The 10877-nt window shown below is 41.0% G+C and overlaps 1 protein-coding gene across 1 annotated transcript in view; it reads left to right on the forward strand.

Annotated features, from left to right (window-relative positions):
* The window catches only part of ARMC3 (armadillo repeat containing 3), a 97999-nt gene extending 96252 nt beyond the window's left edge, over window positions 1-1747 (forward strand). Inside the window, exons 18-19 of the mRNA XM_075211226.1 lie at window positions 85-247; window positions 1472-1747. Of these exons, the coding sequence (XP_075067327.1) occupies window positions 85-247; window positions 1472-1675 (367 nt within the window). The 3' untranslated portion in view covers window positions 1676-1747. The remainder of the gene's footprint in view (window positions 1-84; window positions 248-1471) is intronic.
* Window positions 1748-10877: the final 9130 nt, after the last annotated feature.

Genomic DNA, 10877 nt, shown 5'->3' on the forward strand with positions numbered 1-10877 from the left:
AAAAAGCTACTTCTGTTTTTTGACGATACTTGAAATATGTCACAAAGATCTGAAAAGTGATGGATCTGCTTACATTTCATGAAGGTTTGTTGCAGAAAAGATGGGTGGCCCTATTGAGAAATGTCAACTGCATGAATTCAGCTGGGAGCTCCATATAAGTGAACTTAAATATGAGCTAAAGTGCAATGTAATACCCATTGGAAAAATTAAGAAAGGGATATTCTATCATCGAGCATTGCTTTTCAAGGTACGTACATAAAAATTTTTTGCTTTCTTGTTAATGTTAGAGCAGTTCCAATTTTCTTTATATTATTTAGGAAGATCAATTAATGTAATTTATTATTAATATAATTTATATGTAATTAAAGTGTCAATACTTTGACATATTGCAATATACACTCAGTGGCCCTTTATTAGGTACACCTGTACACCTGCTCGTTATTGCTAATCAGCCAATCATGTGGCAGCAACTTAATGCATGAAAGCATGCAGACATGGTCAAAAGGTTCAGACCATACACCAGGGGGTAAATGTATCAAGCTGAGAGTTTTCTGGTGGGTTTCAAAAGTGGAGATGTTGCCTATAGCAACCAATCAGATTCTAGCTGTCATTTTGTAGAATGTACTAAATAAATGATAGCTAGAATCTCTCAGCTTGATACATTTACCCCAGAATGGGGAAGAAATTTGATCTAAATAGGTGCATGATGTCACAAGGCATAATTATCACTGTGATCCCAAAATATTAATTTGTGTAGATGTCCTCTTATGCCTACTAATTAAGCCTAAAATCTTTTATAAATCCTTCTTACTATAACACAACCAACATGACAGCAGTGTTTTAATGTTAACCCTTTGTCTGCTGGACAGCAGTATATAAATGCTGTGTCTTCTACATAGAGTAGTATACTAGAGTGGATGAGATATTATGTGGTGAGCCTAAGGGTACCTTGAATGACCCTTCCATGGTGGTAGCATTGGATAGTGTGTCAGCTGTTCGGGGTGTGAGTCTACTCCTTTCTGTAGCATATCCAGTTCTCAGGGACAGATTCCGTTCTCTGCGGAGTGCAGTAGGACATCGCCGCACTTCCGGTAATATGGTCGTGAAATCAGCAAAGACTTCAGGCCAGACATCGCAATGGGGTGTCTTCATGTACTGTTCCGGGGGGCACTTTGCAGCACATTGCAACCAATTTTAATCTCCTCTCAGACCCCGAAAGGGGTATAGGCCCCAATAGCGGATGTGGCTTCACAAGAATGTGTGCATAGTTGGACAGATCCAGCCAGAGTATGCCAAGGTAGGGGCAGGGTTTAAATGGTCCAGGATTGGAGCTTATTTTATCCTGACTTTCCCTTTAGAAGTTATGCTGTGGCCCAAGTAAAAAGTGAGAGGTGTAAGTAATGAACCCGTACCGTAGGACGTGTTATGTGTGCTGAGGGTGTACCTGATATGCCGTATGGTTGTATTCTAGGCTATTGCAGACAGGCTTGGCATTGGCTGTTGTCTTGTACGTGCTGATTATGGTCGAGCCTGGAATGAAGTCAAGTTGCTGGATGAGTCTCCTAAAACAGGAACAAGAACCCCTCCAGAGACTTTTATTGTGGACCTGATGCATGATCCTGGTCATCTGATGAAACACGGGAGTGTGGAGGCAGATAACTATCAACATATCTGATGCAAGAATTTTATTCTGTCAATATTTTTGTCACATTTGCTTATAAATCTCTATGCAATAAATTATCCAGTTAAGAAATATGATGGTATGTTTCTGTAGTGTGATAACAGCTATTTAAGACACTCTAAGGTTAAAACAAGGAGGCGAGTGGGTGCCAAGTGAGTGAAACGCCGCTGCTGGATTGTCCTGTTGGCTAACAGAAAGGAGGCCGTCTGGTGGGACTCAGCGTCTCCTGGGCAGAGCCACCGACGCCACTGACAGATTGGTGGCTCCAGAGTAGAGCTATGTAAGTCATATTGCTGCTACCTGGAGATGTGGGAAGAAGTGGAAGGGGACTCAAGAAGCTGCTGAATTAGGGGGACCAAACCCAATATTATATTCAGGCCTTGCCTGTAGGCTACTCTGCCAAGCTGATGCATGACCTCAGACAGGGCCACTATCTCCCCCTCTGTCTCGCAATCATACAATAATCACCCATTCAATAACTGACAAAACAGCAAGCAGTGGTCACGTTCACAGTGCCAAATAAATATAATATAATATATATTATATAATTATATTATAAATAATAGCCAATATGAGCCAAGAACGCCTCCAGGCCAGTTCTCTCCAAATACACCCACCGTTTCCAAGGACAACTAAGCCCCATCCCCTTAACCACCACAAAGGGGCAATTTCCCACCTTAAATTTGCCTCTGTTCCCAATCCACTCAATGGCCCTCTCCATTGCTTCTTGTATACGTATATCAAAGATAGCCAAGACAATATATGAAAAATACATCCCATCTTGCATATACAACATGGTTGTGCACTTCCACAATTCTCAATATCTGATAGCAAATGACCCATCATTTCTACATTATCAGCCATTTTCTTTTTTTTTTTTATTAATATATATATATATATATATATATATATATATATATATATTTGAATAACAGTACTAAGATGGGGGTACGGAAGAGAAAGGAAGGGTAGGGGAAGGGGGAACAGTCTCAAATGAATAAAGAAAACATGGTTTAAGGATACATAATAAAAACAAAAAGGGTGAACTTTAAAGTATACAAATTATAAAACCAGGAAAAAGCCATTATAATAGGATGACAAGGAGGATGATGAGGATGATAATAGGAGGGTAAGTCAGTCTGGGGGATAGAGGGGAGGGGGAGAACCGGGAAATGTTAGCAAATGTAAAGTGAAGGGAAACCACAGGAACAAAGATTAGAGGAGAGCATTCGATATAGAGGGTGATCTTATACTCGGGGTGAGGTGGGCTATCATTGTGCGGTCCTGGTACATTGTATAGGGCGGTCGCACATTATGCTAGTGATGTGCCCAAATCAGACACTTTCTTGTTCACTTTTTTGAGTCTTCTGTTTAATGCCTTACTATTATTGGCTTGTCTGCAGACCAAACCACTCAACACCACATCAGATATCTCAGTGATCAGGACTACGTCCCTGCAAATATTAAGAGCCATCTCTGCAGAACTTCCCATATCATTACTTCCCACGTGTAATATGATCACATCCAGGTACTGCTCTCCCATGGAGAGTCTTACTAGTACAGGTATTACCTGGACCCACCACATACCTCTCCTTTCGAACCAAAGCAGCTCCACCTGCATAGAGTCCCAGGTTCTGTCCGCTGCCCTTGCTCCCGCTCAGTGTACGTAGGAGTCCCCACATACCCACACCCGTTGCCTATAAATCTAACAGCCTAGCATGTAACACTGCAGAGCAGTTCCCCATACTTCCTTCTCATTCTACTTTTTTCTTTTAATCTCTTACCTTATGTTGTTTCTTATCTATTTTTATCATTATTTTAAATCTCTTTACATTGAAACCATCCATTTTATTTACAGACAGATATATATCCCGTACCTGTTAGGCTTCCACCTACCTAGGCTCTTAAAGGTCGCACTATGCATACATACTGGGGCCGCCTCCATGTCTGCACCTGTGCAAAAGGGATGAGTACTAAAGTGTGCTGCTTCCACCCATGCTGCGCCCAACTAGCGCACATCATACTTGCAAACTGATATCGGTCTCTCACGTGCGACGAGTGCCGCCATAAGCCAGCTGTCACTTGGGGCCGCCAGTGTCCCATCACTGCTTCTTCAGTCTCACAGCAAGCTCACTTCATTCTATGCATCAGGCAAAGTAGGCACTTCTGCTTCAAGTGCTGGAGATGTCCCCACCTGTGAAGATCCAACAAACACATGCACATGCAATCTTCTATATCTCTCTCTCTTCTTCTTCTTCTTTCCTCAATCTCTTCTGTGAACCTGAAGTCTGCCTGTTGCTTACTGAAGCCTGAATGCCCTCAGGGCTCCAACAGGCTGGTGCACTAACCGCTCTTGTCTGGCAATTCCTTAAACTGCCTCTACACCCTAGCCCTGAGACCACAACCTCCTTTGCCTTCATCCTCACTCCAGGTCTGCTCTTTAACTGCCTCCCAGATTGTGGGGACCAACTCTGGGCCTTCTGTCTCTTTCTGGTACCCGGTATCTGCCAGAGGCCCTTTACTTGGGGCTGAGCATGCAACACTTCCACTAAGGGCCTCCTCCACTCTTTCACCCCAGGACTCGTTCAGAGGCATTCAACAAAACATCCGCGCATCCACTCCTATTTCCTATAGATGTTGACACAGCCTCGACATTTACATGGGCAGCAGCAACCACCTATGTGAACCTTGCCATAACTTGTGTGCCAGATTCCGTACCTCCAGAGAATAGCCGCCATAGCAGCCACTCCAGACCCTTCTCCTGTACACCAACTCTCAAAGCCTCTATTGCTGTCTCCCAACTTGTTGCTGCTCTTGCAGACATCATCAGCAGCAGCACCAGCTATTTTTATAGCACTAGTAATTCCTCAGCGCTGCACAGAGAACTCACACATATCAGTCCCTGCCCCATTAGAGCTTACAGTCTAAATTCCTTAACATAGACACACATAGACTGATAGACACTTTGGTCAATTTAATAGCAGCCAATTAACCTACTAGTATGTTTTTGGAGTGTGGGAGGACACCAGAGTACCAGGAGGAAACCCCCCACTAGCACAGGAAGAACATACAAATGCCACACAGATAAGGCCATAGTCGGGAATCGAACTCATGACCCCAGTGCTGTGAGGCAGAAGTGCTAACCACTAAGCACACTCCTCTGTCCAGTGATGGTCAAATGTGCTGAATGATAGTCTAGTAAAAGTTGGACTAATGGATAACATCAGTATTTACTGACAGACTGAAGCGTGATTGGACCTGGAGGGACGTATGACGAGTTTGATAAAGGAATAAATATAATGTAATCCATTTTAGAATGAAGTAATGAGTAAGGTCCTCAGTACAGAATTTGGGAGTCCGAAGGGTGAAGATGAGTAAAGGTCATTGGGGGAGTAAAGGTCATTGGGGAATACTGTATTGGTAAGTGGAGTATAATGTACATGTATAAGTGTGAATGAAGACACATGATTGTATTGGCTGCAGTTAGAGATGTTTCAAAAATATAATGTAGTAATAATAATAAAGGCATAATTGTCTATTAAATTATAAGATAAACTTGTTGAGGAAAATAAGTTCTATTTATAAGGCAATATGTGTTGTTTGGTAAAGGGAAACTACAGTAAATACAAGCTTCTTTTTATGACAGATTGTCAGGTAACTTTTAAAACTGATTAAGTTTCAGGTGTTTGTCAGCACTGATGATGTTTGGATAGACTTTGGCTATGTGACTAACTGCACAGAGAACTCTGCTGAGTATTATGAAGAGAACATGGTAACACAGCTTTCATCTGGACGTGCTGCTTAACTGTCACCCGTGAGGTGCTTCAGAACACTTCAGATTCTTAAACAATTCAGAATCAGCTCAGCTACTTAAACAATTCAGAACGTGGGTAGAAAGAGAAGTGAGAAAATATTCTATCATAGATAAGATCCAATAAGGACACAGTTCCTTGTGGAAGGTGTTAGAGTGCCACCTAGAGGATGTAACAGAATGATGTAGGCAATGCAATCCATATGAAGTGATAACAGTGTCTTTTCCATTACTTAAAGGTTGATTCCACTTTTGTTTACTTATAGATTATATATGCAAATATGTCTATTTTACACTTATAACCACTATTGTATCTATATGTATTTTCTGTATACACTCTCTATTAGGGTGAACATAGCAGTTTCTTGACATTCAACTCCTGCCATCTTCATAGTGACACCTCTGTCTATGGCTTTCCCCTCCGCTGTGTCATTTGCAGATATCATTCAATTTGTAAAGTGTAGCACAAAACTCTTCGTGCAATTAAAAAACATTATTTGTGACACGGTGGTGGGGGCTGGCTGTAGATGAGGACATATTACAGCCCCTTCCCCATAAGATTGAATTATTTGCTCGGATCCCGTTCGGATCCGCACTGTTCGGGTGGGCTCGGATTAGCGGAATCCGAGCCCGCTCATCTCTAATTATGATGCATTCCATTTGCATATTTAATGTGTGTGGAGCACACTAATGAAAGCTCTATGTGTTTTTAAGTTATATTAAATTATTATATCTTTCAGACCTTCCCTTAAGGTGTAAATGAGGTACTTGACTGGTTATTTTTTAAAAGTAAGTTATTGGATTATTTTCTTTTTTTGTCCGATTTTCTTCTTCTTTTTCCCCCCATATGTTCTGTGTGCGCCCTTTTATCCATTCTAAGAAGGTTTATTATTTTTTTATTTATGGTATCATATTATGTTTTGTTATTCACCCTTCGTTTTCAAAATTGAATTGTCAGCTATATAATGATTGTTTTACGGAGCTGTTTAGGGGCACACGCAGGATTTCCCCCCCCCCCCAACCCAAAAAACCCCTAAAAAACGCGAGAGAGCTGCTGCGCATGCGCCCGCTCCGTTTCGGCAGCACTGTACTATACAGCAGCCGCGGCGCTGTCAAAGAAGCATCCGTGCGGCTGTGCTGTATACAATACAGCACCGCCGTGAGCGCTTCTTTGACAGCACCGCGGCTGCGGTATAGTACAGTGCCGCTATGTGGGGCACTTCGTTAGCGGAGGAGAGGCCCCTGCTGTTATTATATCTGAGGAAAGAGCTGAAGATCTAATAAGCGCTGCATTACCGTTTTATGATTGACCGCGGTGCTGTCATGTCACCATCTCCTGTGTTCTCTCTGCAAGCTGTCACTGCAGCAGGACCTGGGGAGAGGGGCCTAGGGAGAGGTCCCTCTCTGACTACATTTGGGGCTGCCAAAAATGGACAACCCATTTAAACAGGAAAAATGCTACTTTTTGTTTAATGAAAAAACAGTGTTGTTATCAGCCCCATGGCAGCCACAACGAATGGTTTAACTCCCTGGTCAGCTGAGTAGACAGGAAAGAGAAATTCAGAAAATGTATTTGTCAATAATTTGTCATTTCCATAGGACTCTGACAAGGACACGCTCCATCCAGACATACTCTTGCAAGATGGATCAGACCAATGCAATGGGCTATAAGAGTAATGGACGTGAGGTGCCGGAAATTCTAAGGGGTAAATTTATCAAGCTGCGGGTTTCAAAAAGTGGAGATGTTGCCTATAGCAACCAATCAGATTCTAGATATGATTTATGTAGTATATTCTACAAAATGACAGAATATGATTGGTTGCTTGATAAATTTACCCCTAAGACTGCACTCTATAGCGGACGATCTCTGCAAAGCACCAGGGTGGCCATCGATTTATACCTATACAGGAGTTATCTTCCGGATGTGACATTTTCTTCCATGGAGTTGATAAGTAAATTAGAGAATTATTGCTGTTAATTTCATATCCTTGAGATACTCTACGGCAGCCCAATATTCACGCTTGTCTGTTTATATTTTTCAGGAACGCCTTGGAAATTTTCTGAACATGAAGTATCTCAAGGAAACGAAATTAACAGTAATAATTATCTTATTTTTATTTAAAGATACACTAATAACAACATGTCCAGCATATACACTTAGAAACACAATACAAAATTAAAAAAACGATTTGTCATTTTCCAGTGATCATGTATTAAAATGTGGGAAGAATGGGAAATAAAATTCAAGGACCAGATTAAAAATTATGATGCTTTTGTGCAGATGTAGGTAGACCAAGGATTCCAGATTTGGTTAAATTTGTTACATTTGCCATGTATTTTTTTCCATTGCTATTATAAACCATATGTTATTTTTATCTGCAATCTTGCAACATAGTGAAGGATTGCTTCATTTATAGAGTTCTTACTGAAACCAGAAATACATAAACCCAACAGGACTGTACATGGATTTAAAAAAACTTTTGTTTGTAATATATCTTCTGGATGTCTGAGAAACAATATGAATCTTAGGACATGACTATAAAATTATCCTCTTTGGTCACAACCTTTATAGCATAAGGTTGAAGAGGATGGAAAAATCTTATGTAATTTAACTGGTACCAAGTACGACCTTGATTTTGTGATCATGGTCTTTAATATAGAGATGGATGATGGTGAAGGGCTTAAATCTCTTTCCAAGTCTATTCGTGCTTCAATAATGGATCTAATTTATAGGAAGGTAACAGAACAGACATAGTGCAATTTCTCATTGAGGTATAATAACACGATGCTTCAAAAGTAGATAGAGTTCTAAACAGCAGGTTCCTCAGAATGGATTGAGGATAGATGATGATAGAACGCACTTAAAGGTATTCAAATAGTTTTGGTCAGGAGGTGGTGTGAATGTTGGATAACTACTCTCGTGTATGCTACTGTGAACCATCTACAATATTATACACTCTTTTAGGGATTTGTTGCAGGTTTTTCCACGAGTGGGATTGAAAAGCCTGGTAGGAAACCGAGTCCCATATAGGATCAAATGAGATGTATATGAGTGAGCTCATAAAGCTTAATTCAGAGGATCGAAAACTGAATAGGAGAATGCAGTAGTTGGGTTATCTAAATATCATCTGCTTAGTTGGACCAAAATGGATATTAGAGAAGTAACGCTAACCATCTGTTTCAATTTATGTCCACAAGAGGATAGAATAATATAAAATTTGACTTAGATGGGCGGCATATTCATATTTACGTATGTCCGGGAGCCTCCAACACGATCAGTGGAACTAAAAATCCTACATCCATTGAGTATTCTTTAAATAACAACCTGTCCTGCTGTTTGAAGTCCATGGATTAATCCAGTTTTCCAGCTTTGGCTATCTCAGTATCTCTCTACGACTGTATTGGTCCTTTTTCCTCTGTGGCGGCCTTGGTTTCTGTCTCTCAGTGGAGCCATCTCAAGCTCAAACTTCCTCAGTAGAAACGTCTCGGTCTCCCAGTGGAGTCATCTTGGTCTTTCTCCTGCTCTCCGTGGAGCTGTCTTATGGATATATTTACTAAACTGCAGGTTTGAAAAAGTGGACATGTTGCCTATAGCAACCAATCAGATTCTAGATATTATTTATTTAGTACATTCATAAAAATGACAGCTAGAATCTGATTGGTTGCTGTAGGCAGCATCTCCACTTTTTCAAACCTACAGTTTAGTAAATACACACCTTAGTCTTTCTGTCTCTGTATCAGTAGAGCAGTCCAGGTACTGCAAACGCAAAGAAATATAGGATAACAGAGAAAATTGGGGCATGCAAAAAAAATAGTAATACTGTGCATTTGTCAATGTATATAGAAAAGGAACAAGTACTAGGAATTACAGCCAACTTGCAGAGTGAAAAACATGGTGTTCATGTATAGATACTATTAACAAAATATTAACTTTGTGCAGGTGTCTTTACACACTGATTACTACAGTAATGAAAATTATTCCAGCTCAATTTGTAGCTCAGTTATACATCAATTTTTTCAAATGTATAAAATTAGATTTAAAAAACTAAAAGAAATAAAGCAAAATATAGTGAATAAATATTAATACAACTTACTTGGTCCCTCTGCCTTTCTTCATTGCTGAAGTCCTTCCATATCATTTATCTGGAGTGGGGAATATTATACAGAGGGAAACACTTCCCCTGGGAGGTGAAGTGGTAGTGGAGGAGCGATGTTCCCTGGGCTACCACCACCATACGTCTGTATTGTACAGGCCATCAACCACTCACAGTGTCCCACAATCCACTCTGCACTGAGCCAAATGAATGACAGACCAAAGCAGTAGTGACAGGGAGGAGCAGGCAGCAGACATTGATAGGCTTGAAATTTGATCATGGGGGTTCCTGGGAATTGGGAAGCCCTCCCTCGATTGTGTACTGCGTAGCTAGTGCCCCATTTTGCTCATGTATATCAGGACCTATAATCTTGTGCTGCACTGCATATACATCAGTTTTTAAATGCACAAGTAGCTCAAGTAGTTACATACCAGCTTTATACCATACTTGCCAACTCTCCCGGAATGTCCGGGAGACTCCCGAAATTCGGGTCGGTCTCACGGACTCCCGGGAGAGCAGGTAAGTCTCCCGCAACTGCCTAGCCTAAATAACGCGATTTGCGGTAAATCGTGTAATTTTGTGCCCGCCCGCCGCCACAAACCAATATTTTCGCCACAGGCTCGGGGCTAAAAATGACATTTTTGGCCCTGAGCCTGTGACGAAAATACCGGTTTGTTGCGGGGGGGTGGGGTCAAAAATGACGTGTTTGGCCATGCCCCGCCCCCTCCTCTCCTCTAGTCACGCCCCTCTCCCGTCCTACACTTGCCAAAAGTAGGTAAGTATGCTTTATACAAAAAAATGCAGGAGAGGGATTGAAAGTCGTTTCCTTTCTATTACTGTTATTTTGGATTTTGGTCTGTAACTGCACTTTTTTGCATTCAAAGATATAGTCACATATATGAGTCAGCACAAACACATGAGAATTGCAGATCCCTTATGTCAGACTTTTCTTTGTTGATAACACTTTTCTACATTTAGCCACTGTGTAATCCAGACAATGACATTAGTGTGCTATTACCAGATGATGTGTATCCTATAGATAGCAAGGCTCAAGGCCTACACTCTGTAAGGCAGATAACACAAGAATGACGTCTTGTCTCTGCAAATAAGTTGTTACTGGTGACCTACACACATTTCTTCAGTCTACCTTTTGCTGACTGGGCTAAAACAGATTCCTGTCTCACTAGAGATTTTGTTCTGAATGTCCACACATACGTTTCCTGGTAAAAATATTCTCTTTATATTACGTTTGGCATTTGTACATCCCCCTAAGAGGGATATATATCATTTT

Source organism: Mixophyes fleayi, chromosome 5, assembly GCF_038048845.1.
Source record: "Mixophyes fleayi isolate aMixFle1 chromosome 5, aMixFle1.hap1, whole genome shotgun sequence".
Taxonomy (NCBI): domain Eukaryota; kingdom Metazoa; phylum Chordata; class Amphibia; order Anura; family Limnodynastidae; genus Mixophyes; species Mixophyes fleayi.